Source organism: Melitaea cinxia, chromosome 20, assembly GCF_905220565.1.
Source record: "Melitaea cinxia chromosome 20, ilMelCinx1.1, whole genome shotgun sequence".
Lineage (NCBI taxonomy): Eukaryota > Metazoa > Arthropoda > Insecta > Lepidoptera > Nymphalidae > Melitaea > Melitaea cinxia.
Window position 1 is genome coordinate 9,484,586 of NC_059413.1, and position 20,926 is coordinate 9,505,511.

Consider the following 20,926-nt stretch of genomic DNA (forward strand, 5'->3'; position numbering starts at 1 on the left):
TAAGATTATTATTATCTCAATTTGAATGTAATGAAATCTTATGTCATAAAATCGACCCACGCCCTATAAAATATCGAGTCACGCTATTTAAAAGTAATCAAGTCCTTATACAGACAGAAGTATAACAGAGTTTATTACAGTAATTATTTATATCGCACAAAACCGGTAGACTGTGAATAATATAAAAACCGAACCGTTCGACTGTCTATTCCATAACGAGAATCGAATCAGTTAATTAGATCGGGGTTGGAAATAACTGTTTGTTGAATGTAAACAATGATGGCAATACATTCGATATGAAAGCGCCAGTAACGGACGCGTTCCCACGTTGAAGATCTTCTCAGAATAAGGACGCCGCGCAAAAACTTATTGTATGACAAATATGGATCTGCAAAGCTTAGAGTATCGTGTTTTATTTTTTGATTTCGTTTAAAAATAGTTTAATTGCACAGTCGTCGATACAACTTCTCCGGTCTGGTAATAATAAGACTGTTTTTTGACTTAATACTCGCCGATGAGTAAGACAAGCGTTATTATAAAATTATGTTAATAATAATGTCTGTATATTGACAGAGCTTTTTATTGCTACATAAAAAGAATATTTATATACTAACCATATATTTTATTTCTGAATATAACGAAAACCGTAAAAGAAAAAGATAATCTTGAAAGATATCTTGGCTTCACCAACTTCTGAAGAGGCTAGAAATGTATATAATTTGGTTAAGTCAAAAGATAAAGGTGACGTGGTCACTGTGTGACAAAACCTCCTTTATTTTTAAAGAATAAAAAAATCTTGAGAGACGTGACAGTGCGCTTATCTATGAATTAAACGGTACCTATAATTTATTGGTAATAATTAAGTTTAAATGTAAGTTCTCGCTAGAATAATAATACCTAAATATCTTATGACGTACACAAACGGTAGTCCGTTCCTATGGTAAGTAATATCATGCTTGTGTTTATCGGTAACAGCCGACTGATAGCTACAATTTTTTTTTTTTTGATAAATATACATAGAAACAAAACATATATAAATGCAAATGCTACACCCACACTCAGGCGGGAATCGAACCCACATCCTGTGGAGCAGAAAGCACTACAGGGCCACTACAAACTGCGCCAACGGGCTAGTCAAAAAGTACTAATATTTTCAAAAGGAGTTAAAAGTTTTATATGAAACATATTTCATCTGACCTCCGCGACCTTAACAAGTAATCCAGTAGTTATTTGTGATGTTGAAACTACCCTCATAATAAACTGAACCACAAAGAAAGGGTCGATCGTCTTTTGAAGATATTGATGATTTTCTAACCAACGCTTTTTCTTTGCGATCCAGTGTAGTAAAGGTAAATCAATTCCTGAAAAGATGATTAAAAAGATTAGTCGTTTCCAAAAGAAAAACAACCATTTCCAAGTACAAATCGATAATCTGCTGGCGTATACTAAAATAAAGTTTATTCAGAAAAAATTAAAATTAATAATCTTTTTTTTTAGGAACAAAATAACATAAGTAGTGCATAGTATTTGTCGTAGATATAAATATTCGCGATTCTATTCATTATACTATTGTCTGTTGCTCTACAGTTAAGCATAGGTACGGTGCTTTAAAACAGGGGTTCCCAAACTTATTTTGCCTACTGCCCACTAAGAGAATAAATTATTATTTTATATAGGTAGTGCCCCCTTTGAGCAATCTTTTAATGAATATTAGTTGATGTTCACAAGTTGTAGTCCAGAGTCCTTGTAGATTAAATGACAAATCTCCCCCAAGCCTCTACACAACGGCAACAGTTTTTTTTCTAGGTCTCTTACCAGACCCCCTTTAGTACTGCAACGCCTACAAGAGGGCGTTATCGCCCACTTTAGGAAACACTGCTTTAAAAGATGCATATTTCTGTACCTACTAGTCTCTGTTACAGAATTCTTCCGATTCCATAGTCAGTGATGTCTGTTCACATAGTGAAAACTGAAAAACTATGCCACATTAATGACAATACAACTTAAACATGAATACTTCTATTGGTGTTTATATACTTACATAGAAATGTGTTGGTACGTATTGTCAGTTGATCGACCAATTTTATTATCTATTTTAGGAGTTTTGTAACTGTTTTGGCTTCAATAATGATAGGAGGGGCCGTTATGACTATTGTGGGTGGTTGCGGTCCACGGCACTATAGCTTATATAATAGCGCATACGACGCAAGTGTCAAGTTACTAAGTGAGAATCGAAAAGGAAATAGTTCTTGTTCGAGTTTTCTCTTTAATGACCACGATTAAGTATAGAATTTAAACGCGCTTTCCACGCGATTTTCTCTTCCCGGAAAAGTAGTGTTAGCACAATGTTTAGCCCATATTTTACAAACATGTCATGTATGCGACGAAACCCGTTTCTCTATACCATTGATTTGTTACATCACTTTTGTTTTTATTTTTATAAAATATTTCTTTTTTACTTTATTTTTTTAAACATATTAATTTGCCCCACGAGTGTGATTCACATTAACAACAAAAATGAAATTAAACAAATTATTTAAAATTCCTTTCCGTTACATTTAAATATAAGCGTTGTTTATTTATTGCATAAATTATATAGAGAAAATTAACTCGCACAAATATATTTAAAAAAAATGCTACTTTTTACATACTCATCCGAGTGTTAAAATATTTTTAATATACCTAAATCAGTTTGTTTTGCAATAATCTGCATCGGAATTTTTAAACCTCGGTTAGTGTGTAGTTAGCTTAATATTGTTGAATGTTATTGTCAACATACGAGCTCGTGATCACTATACTCCATCAAGTTTCGCTCTATTTCACTGCAGTTTCACTCATTTACATTTAAGAATTGATGCGTTAAGACGTATGTCTGATGTTTAATAACACTGATAATATTAAAATAATTTTTTTTCTACTAAAACTATAAGACTGAGTTGAATGATAAATGAAACTTTTGTACGTTTTATCGACGAATGTCAATTACATTACGAAGTCAGGTTTATGTCAATCAATTTGACAAGCTTCAAAATGTATCCCAGGGTTAACCAAGCGTCATATCTCTTAATTATATGTAAGTATACTAGCTGACTCGACAAACGTTGTCTTGCCGCTAAACGCTATTTAAAAATAGGGGTTGGTGCTAGAAAGGTGAAAACTTAGGGTTGTATGGATTTTTCAACGCCAAATCATAATAAAATAAAAAATAAATAATTTATCTAAAAATTAAAGTAAATTATGGGTGGACTAAAACTTAACACTTAACATTTAGGGGGATGAAAAATAGATGTTGTTCGATTCTTAGACCTACCCAATATGCACACCAAATTTCATGAAAATCGGTCAAGCCGTTTCGGAGGAATTTAACTACAAACACCGCGACACGAGAATTTTATATATTAGATGGTTTAATGGATACAAAGTTACTAGCAACTGTGTATATAGGTTTTGTTAAATCTATATGCTAATCATCAAATTTTATCGTCTTTGTTGCTCTTTTGATTTGCTCACATTTTGTTTTTATACTAAGATCAAATTTCAAAATATTATATTTATTTAAATATACTTTCACAATGACTTTCGAATCATTACTTTAAATAATTTATGTTTTATTGTTACGTAGAGCCACAATAGATTCGTAACAAACTTTCTGTTATGTATTTTTAGTAGGCGATAACATCATTTACCGCCATAATTATGTCCAAAATTTAAATTTCAACATTGTAATCTACGTTCGCTAAAATCAATGTAATCTTAGGTAAATTTATATGAAGAACGTCATTATAGAACTGAAAATATATCACAGTAAAAGTGAAGTATTCACAATTAGTTTCAGGAGTTGAAACTTGAAGGAAACATAAATTATATTTCTCAAGTCCGACATTGCCAACACGCTGCCAACCATGAAACATGGTCTAACTCACGTAATTATACAGACATAAATAATATTTGTCTGTTATAAATCCTGATGCTAATCATTTAATAATATCTGACGATGACTGATAAAATAATGTACAGACTAAACTAGACATAAACCTTCCACAGGCAAATCCTTTATAACGAAAATTCTTAGGAAATGGTCCTTAAATTTTTTTCTTATTCAGTATTAATAAGAGAATGGCAAGATAGAATCGTTTCTTTTTTTATAGTTCTAGTCTTCAGATTAAGTTACTAGAAAATCCAGTATTTTATACTTGGATTCCATTTAATAAAATCTATTTTATAAGTTTAATCTATGATTTCTGTATTTATTTAGTAAGTTATAATATTGAATAAAATTAGACATATATTATTTAACCACACAGCACGTTAGTCAAAAAAGGCTGTAATGATAGTAAATGGTTGCGTTTCTTAAACACATAAATAAAAAATAATACGGTCAAATAAGTATTATTTATAGCTAATATTTATTTTGCACATGTAAATTTCACATATTATGTTTTCATTTCACGTAACTTGTCCCATTAAATTTACGCATCCGGTTCAAATATCTTTGGAAAATGCAAATTACCGGTTATTTAAAAATGTAAAGTGACTGTCAAAGATAGATTAATAGTAGGTTTTTTTACAACTTGTAAGCTACGTTAAGATTATTTTGGTAACATATCAATTACATTTTTAAATGTCTTTTATATGGTAATCTAACTATATGATAAATTAATATCGTTTATTGTTGCGAAGTTTGCTTTATTCTGTACATAACCAAATTCACTTTGGATAAAACCTTTAGGCATAAAGTAAAATTTCTTGCCTTGACACATGTCACAGCCACTCAAATGCTTCTTCTATTATATACGTGCTTCATTTTGACAACATTCGACCTACAATATATACTACTGAAAATAATTAATTTGTGACCGACTGGGATTTTCGTTTTAGGGTTCCATGATCAAGAAATTATTTTTTTCACATTTATTGTTTTGAAATTTAGAAATAAATAACGCCCTTCCCATTTAAGTATGTTCGATTTTTATCCATATACGGAATTTTTTGTTTTCATATTACATTATGTTAAAGTTAACTAATTAACCAATTAATGTTTTTATTGTACAACGTTTGTATTTTAATTAAATATTTTTACAACTCATTGTTTTAATGTACAGTTTTTTAAGTCACAGTTCACATATTAGGTAACGTTCGTCTTTGCTTCCTTCCTAAATGCATTTAATTAGTCAAAACGACTGCCACAGTGTAGCGGCCACAAGACCATTAACATGTAACAGAAAAGATATAAATAAATAATAGTAAATAAGTACAACTTACTCACGCGGTCGCCTGTTCCTGATGCAGGCACCATAATGCCTTTGTTTAACAGGTGATATAGATAACTTTTTGCAATAAATGTACATATAAGTAAAACAGATATACATAATTATATTACCATAAGATTCGGAGAGACCTCCCCTCCCCCCGGTACAGAAAAGAGGTTCACTTCCAACTGCAACAGCGCTATACGAGCTACGTGCTATATTATAATTTGCTATGGAAGATGGGAGTTATCTAAAATAGCAGTGAAATGAGGCAGATAACATGCGAAAAGATTTACCGTCACAACATTACCGTCTACAAAGTTAACTCCATTACCAATTAATTATGCCATAAGATATGTACGAGGGGCGGCTGAAAAGTTCTGAGCCTAGGGTACTTGCAGTCGTACTATTTAGTTATCCGGTGGGTCACTATTTGAACGACATCTACCCACTATATAAGCGAAGTTTCACGTCATTAGCTTCATTACGCTTTGAGTAATTGAACCGTAAACATCACCATGCCTGAGTCATCACTGTACTTAACGAAGTTTGAGCATCGCGCCGTCATCAAATTCCTCGTTAAAAAGGGAAAACAGCAAAAGAAATTTTTGAAGAAACTTCTAGTGTATACGGAGAATCTGGAACGTCGTCAGCCACGGTTAAACGATGGACACGCCTATTCCAAAAAGGCAGAGAGACTCTGGAAGATGACCCCCGCTCGGGTCAGCCGAACACCGCAGTCACCGATGAAAACATCGAAAAAGTAAATAAATTGTACTGGACGATCGCCGAATAAAATTGTGGCAGATAGCAGAAGAGCTTGGCTTTAGTAAGGAACGAGTTGAAGATATTATACACAATCATTTGCATATGAATAAAGTCAGTGCGCGTTGGGTGCCAAAAATGCTCACGCCACTTGACAAGCAGCGGCGCGTTGAAACTTCTGAAGAGTTTTTAGACTTGTGCAAGGATAATTTGGAAGAAATTTGCACTCGTATTGTCACCGTTGATGAAACGTGGATCCGACAATATGACCCAGAATCAAAACAGGAGTCAATGCAGTGGATAGAGAAGGGGGAAAGACCGCCGAAGAAGTTCAAGGTGGAAAAATCGGCTTCCAAACTCATAGCCACCATTTTTTGGGATTGCGAAGGAGTTTTGCTCATAGATTACCTTCCAAAAAAAAACTACAATGAATGCAGAGTATTATGCTGGGCTTTTAAAAAGAGTTCGCGAAGCCATTGTCGAAAAAAGAAGAGGTAAAATCAGCAAAGGAATTTTGTTTTTGCAAGACAACGCGCCGGTTCACACGGCGCGCATTGCGAGGCAAGCCTTGCGAGAAACTGGCTTCGATGAAGTAAATCACCCTCACTATAGTCCAGATCTGGCACCTAGCGATTATTTTTTATTTAAAATTTGAAAAAAGACTTACTAGGACGAAGATTTGGGGATAATGAAGAGATGAAGGTGGCCGTTAATGAACATTTTCTAGCCAAAGACGCGGGTTATTTTTTATCAGGGATACAAGCCCTCTATAAAAGATGTCAAAGGTGCATTGAAGTCCAGGGGGACTATATTGAAAAATAAATTTTATTTAGATTTTTATCTAGACTCTTAATGCCCTAGGCTCAGAACTTTTCAGCCGCCCCTCGTATGTGTATGTATTATGCAGGAAACATGGTGAACGGAGCTTTGAACTCCTTTATGAGCAGTCGGAAGGTGTCTAAAAAGGCTCGTTTGGCTGTGCATGAGGGGGTGTTGCTTCCGACACTCATGTACGGAAGTGAAAGTTGGGTATGGCAGAAGAGACATGAAAGCAGAATAAATGCAGTTGAGATGAGAGCGTTAAGAAGTATGATAGGAGTTAAACTGAGTGACAGGATGAGAAATAGTGAGATAAAGAAACGGTGTGGTCTGAAAGAAGATGTAGTGACAAAAATTGAGAAAGGTATGCTGAGATGGTTTGGTCATGTCGAGAGAATGAATGAAGAACGACTGACGAAAAAAGTGTATAAGGCGAGTGTGAGTGGAAGTGTTGGAAGGGGTAGACCTAGGCGGACATTTCAAGACCAAATCGGAGACGTCTTGAAAAAAGGCCAGGTCAAGAGTACCCTAAACCGACGAGCATGTATGAAGGGAATAATGAAAGTGGATGAAGCGAAACAAGTAAGGATCGTAGCAAGTGGAAAGAAGTGGTCTCTGCCTACCCCTACGGGAAAGAGGCGTGATTATATGTATGTATTATGTAGTGATTGACTTGAAAGTTCCATGAAAATTGTTACTTCTAATGAATTTGTAGTCTTTCGACTGAATCGGAAGCTCCCCCTCTATATTTGCAAGGCACGGGCGCAGGTCACACTCGCACTCCTTACAATACTATGTAGGTAGTACTTATAGTGATTATAACAAAATTGTAATACGATCCGATCCAATCTATCGTGTGGCATAGGGAGTAACTCAGAGCAGTGCCTAGGACTTGCGACCCAGGTGTACGTTTAAGGAGATCTCCCCTGAGATGCGCATCAACGCTCACCTTCACTGCTCGAGTTATACGCCTCGCCTAGCCAGATTAATTGTAATAGATAACAATTAATTCGTTTGCACAAATTAATTATTGAACGAGTCTAGGTTAAGCTACTAGCAGGATACAACAAGTGTATCGTGTCAAGCCAGAGCCAAGACTGCCTTAGCGGCGGTTGCACCGTTCGTTTCGTACACGTCAGAATAACTCGAGTAATATAATAAACGAGGGTAGATGACTTATCGAACGATGTGCTAGGTGGCGCGATCGTTGCATCTGTTGCTTATAAATTCCTTTCTAATTGCGTATGACGGCGCTAGTGTTGACAAATTAATTATTAACTAAATGTTATTATTTCTTATAACTTTCTTTAATTTTTATGACACAATTAAAATTATTTTAAGCGGAAGAGTTTATTTATAAATGCGCGCTGTGCTGGTCATCTATTGCTTTGAGTTTTTTTTTTATAAATAGAATGGTTGACTAACTTTATAGGCTGTATAATATTTCGTAACAATAACTAGAACCAGTCGATTTTCTTATTCAATTCTTTGTTTTAATTTAATATTCTGTAAGACTAACAATATTTTTTTCTAAAATTTCTAATACTACAATTGGTAGTATTGTTGCATAAGCTATATTTTAATTTATATGACAATTATTATATCAGATGTATTAAAAGTAAATGTTCTTTACAGGATGAGTTGGAGACGCTACGCGCAAAACTGGAAAAAGTTGAAACCGAACGAACGCACTATAAGAACGAGACCGAAAAGTTTGAAAATAAGGTAAGAAATACATATTACAGTATCTTGTAATTACTATATACATATATATACACTTACTTACGGGGCTTACATTCCCGATATTTTAGTGACATCGCAGGCGCCACGAGACGCTTTAACCATATACGTAAAAAATACTGACCATCAGAGCATTTGAATGTAATTCCTGTATTAGGGGGTTCGAAAACACGTAACACACATGCACAAATGCCCGAAATATTTGGCTTTTGCGTTGATCGAATCCGCGATCACGAGCCAGTTTGTGCTGTGGCCACTGCGCCAACAGGTCCATCATACCCTTATTGTTTATTTAGAAAAAGATTCCTTTCATTTATGTAATTTCAGACAGTTAAAATTAGTTTGAATCAGAGTAAATTTAGCTATCAGCTATGCTTATAAATCGTGATATAAAGAATAAATCACGCACGGTATCGTCCTAAACGCTTTAGAATGCACATCTGATAAGCACAATGTGTCAAAATATCTTAAATACGCGAATGGTCAAACGAATGAGGTCGTTAAGATAAAATGCAATGTTTACCGATGACTTTTGACTCCTATACGGTTCATTCAGACACAAGATCTTTTTACTCACTCAGCAAGACGGTTATCACGTACTTGATTAACGACAGAAAGATAAGGCATGCTAGCAATGTCTTTTATCCAATTACCGGCCAAATAGAACCACGGAACCACTAGGAAATTAATTAGTATTTACCGGTTCTGAATAATAATTATTATCTAGAGACTTAGGACTCCGTGGTATTCTGTGAAGAAGGTATTTACATACATGTCTATTGCGTAATCTACACTAATATTATAAAGAGATAAAGTTTATAACTTTGTTTGTATGTAGGGGGTAATCTTCGCAAATACTGATCCGATCACGAAAATTCTGTCACTAACAGAAAGCTACACTATTCAGGAGTGACATAGGCTAATATTTTATTGTGATTGAACGAAAAATTCAGTGAAAATTGTTGTATATAAAATTCTCGTGTCACAATGTTAATTACAATACTCCTCTGAAACGGCTGGACTGATTTTTATGAAATTTTGTGTGCATATCGGGTAGGTCTGAGAATTGGCCAACATCTATTTTTAACCGACTTCCAAAAAAGGAGGAGGTTCTCAATTCGACTGTTTTTTTTTTTTTTTTTTTTTATGTATGTTACATCAGGACTTTTGACCGGGTAGACCGATTTCGACAAATTTTATTTTAATCGAAAGGTTGTGTGTGCCAATTGGTCCCATTTAAATTTATTTGAGATCTAACAACTACTTTTCGAGTTATATCTAATAATGCGTTTTTACTTGACGCTTTTTTCGTCGACCTACGTTGTATTATACCGCATAACTTTCTACTGGATGTACAGATTTTGATAATTATTTTTTTGTTGGAAAGGGGATATCCCTAGTTTGGTACCATGATAAGGAAACCAGGATCTGATGATGGGATACCAGAGAAATCGAGGGAAACTCTCGAAAATCCGCAATAACTTTTTACTGGGTGTACCGATTTTGATAATTTTTAATTTAATCAAAAGCTGATGTTTATCATGTAGTCACATATAAATTTTATCGAGATCTGATAACTACTTTTTGAGTAATCTTTGATAACGCGTAGTTGCTTGACTATTTTTTCGTCGATCTACGTTGTATTACTTGTCGATGTAATCGAAGTCGGTTTTTTTTCGTTTGCGAGCAAACACAATTATTCATACAGCTAAGTTATTAATGGGGGGGATTAAGGGGGGCTAGTAACATATATGGCAAAACTACGTTTGCGTGGTCAGCTAGTTATGATATATAATGAAATTTAATACCGTGGGCTGAATAGTATTTTGTACACATATTTTGTTTTCTTTTTCTTGTCAATTTCAAATGTCAAAACAATGTCCCGACATTATTGTTAGTGTCATAGCTTGTTTTAGTATCAGAAAATTAGTTTAGCTCAATTATATAATAGGGAAAATAGAAATAATCTTATATGCATTAAGTATTTAATAAATAAATAAAAACTTCTGAACTAATAAATATCAATCAATCGAATCGAAAAAAAAAGTTACACGTGCACATATGTTTAATTCGATAACAAAATGAATATTAACAGCAGAACCGGTAAACCTTGGATCGGGTCAATAGCTCCATTATCTAAAATATGCTTTGTATTCCTCGTAAAAACGAAAACATTTTTAATACGTTAAATTTTAACAATTTCTAAATTTCTACAACTTTTTTAGATGTCACTTCTGACTGTTTTACGGTGACATTTTGTGTTTTTAAAGGAACTTAAATTTATGACTTATAATAACTGTTGCTTATTTAAAATAAATTTTTCGTTAATCTTATACTATTAAACGAGCAATTCTTGTATATATATATATAATCTGAATCTCGGAAACGGCTCCAACGATTTCCATAAAATTTAGTATATAGGAGGTTTCGGGGGAGATAAATCCATCTAACTAGGATTCATTTTTAGAAAATGACGTTTTATCCCTGTTTTTAGGGAGTGAAAAAATAGCTACAATATCGTTAGAATACGAAGGTAAATTTCGCAACTGTCATTAAAGTTGTAATAGCTCGGTGGGAAATCGGCCGGTCGGGATCAACCGAGGAGATCATGGTTCAAATCCCAATGTCCCCTGATCAATTATTTTTTTCCTTTTTTTAATTGCACTCGTTATTTAAAAAAAATATTATTCATATTTTATAAATACGTAATTCGAATTTAAATATGAATTCCAAAAAACACGATTTACTAAAAATACCGAGCTAGGCTCGGTCACCCAGGTACTAATCAATAATTTATAGCAATTTCTCGGTTACTCTCGATTAAAATGGTACACTTATTTTAAATAGTGTTTTGCATTTGCTTGCCGACCATAACTCTGATAAAAGTAAAAGTACCTAGGTGACCGAGCTTAGCTCGGTATTTTTAGTAAATCGTGTTTCTTGGAAATCATTATTTATAAAATATGAATAATATTTTTTTACCGACAATGATAAAAAATATAAATAAATATAAAAAAAAATAAAAAAAATTAAAAAATAATAATGATAAAATATGAATAATATTTTTCAATTTTACATACATTATTAAATAAAAAATAACGAGTGTAATTAGAAAAAAAAGAAAAAATAATAATCGATCGAGGATTTGAACCATTGTCTTTTCGATCGCGACCGGTCGATTTTCCCACCTGAGCATTAACTGAAAGTAGCGAAATTTACTTTCATATTCTAACGATATTTTTTCACTATCTTAAAACTGGGATAAAACTACATTTCCTAAAATAAATCCTAGCTAGATTTATTTATCTCCCCCGAAATTCCCTGCATACTAAATTTCATAAAAATCGTTGGAGCCGTTTCCGAGATTCATATATAAATATATACAAGAATTGCTCGTTTAATAGTATAAGGTAAGATATAAGCCCGAGTTAAATTACATCCAGGTAAAACAATTATTTAGAGTTTTTGCAATTATTACCCCTTCTTCTCACAAAGTTATTACAACTTATCAGTAATCTGAGTAATAATCTGAACTGGATTATCCAGTAGCATCTATATTCGCAACAGACTACGTGAATGAAAAATAAACTTCAAGCTCCCTAAGGCCCAGTTTCTATATTTAGGAAACAATTCGTTCTTTCGATAACATTCGCAATCAAAAGTAGTCGTTTTTGAATACATACATACACATATATACAATATGCATACTTACAATACATATTTAATAAAAAAAAAATTAAGGTGACCAATTTGAATAGGGACTGACTTTCATATTTAGAGATATTTATATTTCTCTATCCTTAGGATACACCAACGTGTGTTCGAACCCGTGGCGCGTAGCTAGTATACAATAAATTAATTTTACCAGCTGCCGCGACAAGCCGCAAGGAACATGAAGGGTGTCATTACAATAATGACCCAAGCAGAGCGGTACACCTTGTTTGTGCTTGCAAATACATGTTTTTCGTGGTACCGCTTATTATTTATTGCAAATTACTTTCACATCAATCTTATGGCAAGTTTCAATAACTAACTGTCCCCAGTTTTTCATGCTCCCGGAAGAGCTGACATAATTTGTATGGAGATTAGGTGTACGAGTACTGTCGAGATAAGTGTTATGTAGTCTTAAGTATGTATTAATGTCTAGGGAAGATACATCAGGTAATAAATAAACATAATATAAGACAGTAAGTAAAATGTAAATACAAAAATTAAAAAGTTTATCAGTTTGTATAAGTTTTTACTACATTGCAATCATTATATAAGAAGTATATATAGCTTTTATATTAGAATATTATATAGCCTATCAGGTCATAAGAAAATATGTCTAGATCAATTAATTAATATATGTGTATGTTATCGACTATCGAAAAGTGAAAATTTAAAACATTTACGAACGAGCTAAAAAACATTTAACAAGATAAAATTTAAATTTAATACTACTCTCCAACTCTACCGACTGTCCCTGCCATCTGTCGGTGAATGCATGCACTAAATTGTAGAGATGGAAAGATATGCGCACTACGTGATTCTTCAATAACCCACGTACAATTACAGGGGAATACTTTATTATTATTTGTTTAATTTCTTGTCTTTTAGTAATCTTCGTCTTCACACCAACCGTTGCAATAAAATACATACATTGTTATTCTTATTTTTTATATTTTAGTTGGATAGCTTACAGCTTATAATAACTATAATTAATTGAGAATAGAAAACTAAATTGCCAATAGCAAGCTACCGCATATTGAAAACACTTATATCATAACACTACACTATTTCTTACTATATTTCATATTTGTTAGACTTTATAAAGCTTAAATATTATATGGCTAACATAATCTCAATCCTTTTTCAAAAAAAAAATTTTTTTCCATCGGACGTGATATAGATTCATTTTAACAAACGTTTATTTAGTTTTCGTACTATCAGTCTGTTTGTGCAGTCCTTGTGGGTCTCCCCACCGTGCCTAGGAGAGCACGTTAAGTCGTCGATCCCGGTTGTTATCATGTACACCTGATAGCGATCGTTACTCATAGTAGGGAATATATCCGCCAACCCGCATTGAAGCAGCGTGGTGGATTAAGCTCTGATCCTTCTCCTACATGGGGAAAGAGGCCTATGCCTAGTAGTGGGATATGACAGGCTGAAGCGTACTATCAGAAAAATATTTTTATTGGTTTAGGCATTCTATACTTCCGCTATATTTGATAAAAACCTCTAAAACTGTTTTCTTTTATTTTCCTGCTAAAAACCAAGAGTTATAAGTAGTTAATTCAATACTAGGTGGAGAATTGCAGAGCACTAGTGCAATCGATAACTCGATACTGTATCAATTGAAAACAATAGGTTTTGATTGAGTACTAACCTTCATTCGGCGATGCAAAACGTAATAGCAAATGTACAATCAAATAGAAAATAATTGATTGAGTTCTTTTTAAATAAAATATTTTTTACGTGCTTTAGACACTTTATTTGTCCGTCTCTTCTAAGTAAATAAAAAGTTTTGTGTAGAACAACATTATGTTGTCAATTTTTTTTTTCGTTACATTATTTTGATAATTAATTAATAGGTATCTAAAGTCAACTGGCAGATGTAAATATACGAGAACGCTCCGTTACTGTACAAGTTTAGTTTTACTATTTTTATCACTACCTCATCTTAGTAACTAAAAATAGTCACAATACAGTCTAGTTTTTTTTTAACATAACTACAATTCCTGTATATGGAATCTTCATTTACGGGTTTCGCAGGTGACTGTACGAAGTAGATCTCCTTGGTAGGATTAATTCGTCTTGTCATCGTCTTTCTGACTATGTACTTTGTGTTGTGTTCAAACCCACCGATAAAACATCTCTCTCACTAAAATACCTGTATTTAAAAAAAAAAATTGAAGGTACAAAAATCATTAACCCTTTTAGTGCAAGTTGAAAAATTACATTTTAATACTAAGTTCATAGAATAACTATTATAATAATAGTTCTATTGCTTTGTTCTAATGTAATTTGAAGCACTGTTTACCACCATAAAAGTCACTTGTAAGATAGACTGTAAAACTTCCATGGATACACTTCACAGATGCATGTAAGTATTTTATATATTGTTACATATAATTTATTTAGTTTAAAAGTTTTTTACAAATTTATTAGATGTTTATCAATTAGAAATTATAATTTAAACTAATTCCTTCAAGCAAATGTGAATTAAATTATTATTTAAATATAGGCTATTTATTCATCCATCGTTTAAAGGAATCCAACTCAAAGCACGATAAAAGAAAATCTCACAAACTTTATTATTCTTCATGTGCCGTGCCAAAGTATGCAAATATAAAGAATTTTCTAGTATACACTGACTCATCGAGTTCGTGTGGAAAGTTAAATAATTTGTTTCATTCACTGCTGATGTCTTTATATAATTTTTTTTTTTCTAATGGTATTTTTATCCTCTCGGTCAAGGAAACATTCATTTCAATCGCCATACAGTTTATTTGTGTTTTTTTTATTTTTAGATAAATTCTTTTTGTGACGCTGACGCCACATTGCTGGTTAAAATACTATAGATACTTAAATTAAATCGAAAAAAAAAAATACGTAAATTAATTTGTCATTATAAAGTACAAAACAGAATTCTCTAAAAATAAATTGTTGCTCTAAAAATATATTGTTTATCTTTTGTAAATCATTTTAATACATCTCTTCTAGTTAATAAAATGATCACCACATTATTTAAATTTGTTTATCCTTTAGCTGATATAAATTAAATTTGGGGATCGTGTAGCAACACTTTTTACTCATCATAAATTATTTTTTCAACATATCCAAAATGCGCTGTCCGGGGACAGTAGATCATTAAAAAAAAATTATAATATCAGATTAAAGTCAGCGAACTCTTAAAAATGTATCGCGTTTTAAATATTCTAGACTATAATACCCAATATCTTCTTAAATTCAGGTCGAACGAGTCATGTATAAAATGGCATCATAATTTTTAACCGTGTAAAAATTTAATATTAGTCGTTTGATAGTTCATATTTTCTTACGTCGATGAAGACATATAAGTGAGCCTTTAATATGTACGTTATGTTATGTCAACTTTGAATTCGACTTCTTTTGGTAAAACGAATGGTTTTCGATGGTGCCAAAAGAGCAAAGATGTCTTCGCCATTGTTTTTTTTTTATTTTTGGTAGTCCTATAAACATGAAATGATACTTATATTCTTATAGAGGATACAGATCTTAGAATCGTGGATCACATTAAATGCAGATGTATCCATAGCTTTACAAAACTCTTTCGCGCAGCGAGCGTCCCAATTGCAATGATTTATTTTTCCCAAAATATTCCTCGCTCTGAATAATTAAACTCAAATTTTTATTACTCTTATGTTTTACAAAATACGTATTTGTTCGCAATGTAAACAGGCTAAGTCGTAGTATGAAATTATAGATACTTTTTTTTAGTTTATAGCTGTTGTCACATTACAAGGTTGAAAAAAAAACATTGTCGCCGCCTACGTCTGTTCTCCATTAATCTCATATGAGACTTGTAATATAACACATAATTACGACACGAAAACTAAACATTTACTCTAAACATAATTTCATTAAATTCTTTGAATTTCTTCATGTCATTATGATTTAAATATTAATTCTAATTATTTTTCAATTCAAATGTTTATGTGATAAATGTTGAATATTAGAATAATTACTGCGGTTTTACTTGTGTTAAATTCCTATGTTTCTTAGACTGATCAACGTTTATCTTCAATTTGGCTTCTGTGACCCTATTTATAGCATTTAATCTTTTATTGGCCATGCAGCTAATACCGATGAAAACACGTATCAAAACAATACATCGTACATTGGTAGAATGGTGAACTATTTCGATGGCTCCTAAGTATACTGAGTCAACTAACAACTTTTGATAATTTCATTTTTTAAGATATTAATAACATTTACTTCATTTCCTATCTACCTATGTAACAAAAAAATAAAGTTATTAAAAGTAGAGTTGACTCAGTATACTTAGGAGCCATCGATTTATTCCTTTAATTGTGCATTTCGTATGATACTATAGAAAATTTTTAATTGGTAACTATTTGATTGTTTTAATAAGCAGCATTTCTAATTATTTGTAACACAAGTAAAGAAATGAAGCCAGTAAAGAGTGCCCTACTTTTTACTTATACTGAAAATTCTTGATTTATATTACATTTTTACTAACGTAGGTATACGTTACATTATCTCACTTATTTCCTTTACTTTTTTAAGTTATATAATTTCAATTAATTTCATCAATAAAATTAGTCCCAAATACTTTTAAACAAGTTTTCATGTGATTACGTATAGTAACAGTAATTATATAAAAATGTTTTTATTACGTAATGTTTGTTTTTTTTTTTTTTAAACGTTTATCTCGTTTTTAATAAACTTGTTACATCATTTTAATTTTATAATTCCTTTTTTCAGCCTGTTTAATTAGAGTAGGTCATGAATACATTCAGTCTTCGTATTTTTATAGTTGTCATAAAACTAGATATATAGCGGCCTATTTACAGAGCTTTGGTTTATCGTTTTAGTATGATGGTAAATACATATATACGTAGTTAAGGTTTAAATTTCTACGAATGCGCTTATACTTTAAATTATCTTTCTACACGTCGTCATAAAACTTGATACTCCTGTTATAGGTAACAGCAGACGAATATAAATAATATCAGTCTCAGGACGGGAATTGTATCCACAATCCTCGGAGCGGAAAGGCAACAGCAGGCTAATATAAATAATATAGTCTTAGGGCGGGAATCGAACCAACAGCCCCTGGAGCAGAAAACCGGGCCACTACATACTACACCAACGGGCTAGTCAAGATAATATTATATTTCTTTAATCTATTGTGGTTAGCATTTTGGTTTTACCAGTTCGGCATAAATTATTTCGCCTGTGCCATATGGATATACAAAATAGCTGTATAAGTTCTGAGAGTGAGTTCAAAACAAATTTCTCTAGTATTTCTTCAAAGAACTTTTTTCGGTTAATTACATTCGAAAACTCAGCGCCGTTACGTGCGTAGGATTGCGCAATTCTCAAAAGTATGACGGATGTTAGATCATTGGCGTGGCGTTCTCTCAGCTTTGGCGGCCGTTGTTATTGTATTTGTTCCGTACTGTATATGCTTTGGGTTAGTCCGCTTTTGATTTCAGATCTTGTCTACAAATCACTGGATTGTTAAAGTTGCTGCTCAGCTATGATTCAAAGAGTCATGGTGAATAGCATGTGTTAACCTTACTTAACAGATATACTACCCAATGCGAATTATCACAATGTTTAATGTAAATTTTTTATTATTCCATTCGGTTCTACAATTTTAAGTGTGCTATATTGTTAAGACACGTATTTGATTGACTGAATCTATTAATTATACATTGTATATTATGATATAAGTGTAATATAATAGTTATAATGTTAAATTATAATAATTATGTTTGCAGGCAAACCAAAAAAAACCGACTTCAATTATATCGACAAGTAATACAACGTAGGTAGACGAAAAAATATAGTCAAGTAAATACGCATTATCAAAGATAACTCCAAAAGTCGTAATCAGATCTCGATGAAATTTAGATGTGACCACGCGATAAACATCGGCTTTCGATTAACTTAAAAATCATCAAAATCGAAACACCCAGTAAAAAGTTATGCGGATTTTCTAGAGTTTCCCTCGATTTCTCTGGGATCCCATCATCAGATCCTGGTTTCCTTATCATGATACCACACCAGGAATATCCCCTTTCCAACAAAAAATAATTATCAAAATCGGTTCATAAACGACGAACTTATCCCCGAACATACATTAAAAAATATATATATACGGTTGAATTGAGTAACCTCCTCCTTTTCTTGAAGTTAGTTAAAAACTAAAACAAAATAAACAATATCAATAAAAGTCTCTATAAGGCCATCTTTATCGTTATCCTGTTTTTCCTATGGTAAATGAAATCTGCATCTTCACTCTACATATTATATATAAGTATAAATGTACCTTACAAATTTACTATGAGATTGGGATTGGAAACGCACTTCGTCCAAATATACCGAACTGACCAATTATAAAATAAACATGTCTGCTTTCCTGTTTGTTAAATGATTTTCGGGAAATTCGTGTTTATGAGCGACTAAATTAGCACTGTAATAATATTATTCTAAACGACTGTTTTCAACATACACATATTCATTAGTACCTCCTGCCTCAAATTCTTGAATAAATAATTATTTTTGTTTTCATTTTATTTACCCATTGTAGAATATTTTCGTTTAAGCTTTTGGTTATAAAATGTATAATACATTGTTATTCCTTTTACAAAAATAAACGTGGGCGCTTCTTAAACAGTGAATAACAACATCGCAATAAATTAAACTTTATGCGTTGATTAATTTTTCAACAATACATTTTCGCATAGCACTGATATATACTTAAGTAATTTTGTTTTAAAAGCAAATCAAGTTATAATTAAGGTAAAGAGTTAGTAGTGCTAGAATTTAAAAATAACAATGAATTAGTAATTTATGACACTATTTATAGACACCAGTTTAAAAACAATTCAACATCTTTTTTTTTTTTTTTTTTAGTAATTTATGACACTATTTATAGACACCAGTTTAAAAACAATTCAACATCGGATATTAGTTTAACTAATGTGCCCGCGCAGACGTAATTCCTCAAGGTTAAATTCATGCGTAAGGAAACAAATTAACTTTCCTGAAGGATTACTTGTTTATTTTGAAGGTTTAACGGGTGTCATTCGAAATTGCACTTCGACATCTACATATACTAAAATAGTCGAGCCGCCACGACTGCCCGGCGACCGAGTTAGCCGGCGCAGTGCGTTCGCGGAGCCCTCTCACGCCGGTTCTATTTCCAACTAATGTCCCGACGCACATCGCGCCGTTCGCGACACTAATCCTGTACGCAAGCGAACTGCGTGAAATGGCACTGGACTTTCATCGCGGGAAACACTTCCGCTTATCTAGGAACCGCAAACAATTTACACGCTAAGTTAATTTGCTAAGTTAAGATGCCTCACGCCAGCTCAAGCTCGAAATTCGCAAAAGGAATGAATACAGAACAACTTACTATTCAAATACCAGAACCAAAGGTAAATGGAACAGCAGCTTCTACCAATGGAATTCTGTCGCCAAATTCCGATGGGCTACTCTCGCCGCCTATATTGGATGCGACTCCAAAGAAACCTCCCAAAGCACCGTCAGGACGGACTATTCTGCCAGTCAAAAAATCCAAAACGTTGCCCATAGACTTTGAAGAGAAAATTCCATCTAAGGTTTCTACAGGACTCTTAAATGGCAAAAAACTCTTCGTTACTAAACCATTGAAAGAGGTTCGTACGATCCCTCAAAATACAACTGAAAATGGAAATAATTTGACAACTCGCTCACTCAGTCCATCATACAAAAGGAGTATGTCGCTTTCGGTGGAAACAGGTTCTATAGCAGAACTCGCTAAGCGACACGGTTCAAATAGTAATCTACTTATTTCACGGTCACCGAGTCCTTTGTCTTATAATAGTGTAAAAAGTTCTGCTAGCCAATATTCAACATGCAGTAGCAATGGTACGTATGTACCATTATCACGTTCTTCCAGCATGAACTCAACGCTTTGCAACAGAAGTCCAACTCCTCGTAGGATGTACCCACAGACTTGCGACAAATCCGATAGAGTCGATCTAAATGAATTAAAATCTAAGGAACAGGCTCCAGTCGTTTTTGATGCTAACCTATCATTTGTTCTTGGTTGTAAAAAACAGCCAGTGAGACAGAGGTTTAAACCAGTCGCAGCTCATTTAGAAGAAGGGACATCGTCGAACTACTTAAGTTCAAAAATTGACAACTTTTTGAAAAGGACTGACCATGTCATGGATGAATGGAGAAGGTTAGGTCATAAGGATGAAACTGATTTGGACGTGTATTGTGACGGGAAAAGAAGAAAAATCGGAAGATCGAAGTCAGCAACAAATATTATGATCAAGGGGTTTACTCTATTCAGCCGTAGTGGAAGCAGAGCTAGTAGTGTTTGTCGATCTTCTAGAGGAATATCTGAAGATAGGACAACTGTTTCTGAAATGGATGAGGTCAGTAAGCCACGCTTTGTCATTGCTACTAGAAATATCAATTTTACAAGATGTCTGAGTCAAAAAAAAAAATACACAAACACAATAATAAATTACTGTAAGCCGTTAGACAGTTATCACGCGCGATGGCGCTTGACTTGTTCAGCCGCAATCAAAGTGGAGACGAGACGATTGCCAAAACCTTTTTTTTTTCATTTTTGACTTCTT

The 20,926-nt window shown here is 33.0% G+C and overlaps 1 protein-coding gene across 1 annotated transcript in view; it reads left to right on the plus strand.

Annotated features, from left to right (window-relative positions):
* Positions 1–20,926, plus strand: part of LOC123663728 (unconventional myosin-XVIIIa-like) — a 59,613-nt gene that overhangs the window by 24,100 nt on the left and 14,587 nt on the right. The window contains exon 4 of the mRNA XM_045598393.1: positions 8,469–8,558. Within this exon, the coding sequence (XP_045454349.1) occupies positions 8,469–8,558 (90 nt within the window). The remainder of the gene's footprint in view (positions 1–8,468; positions 8,559–20,926) is intronic.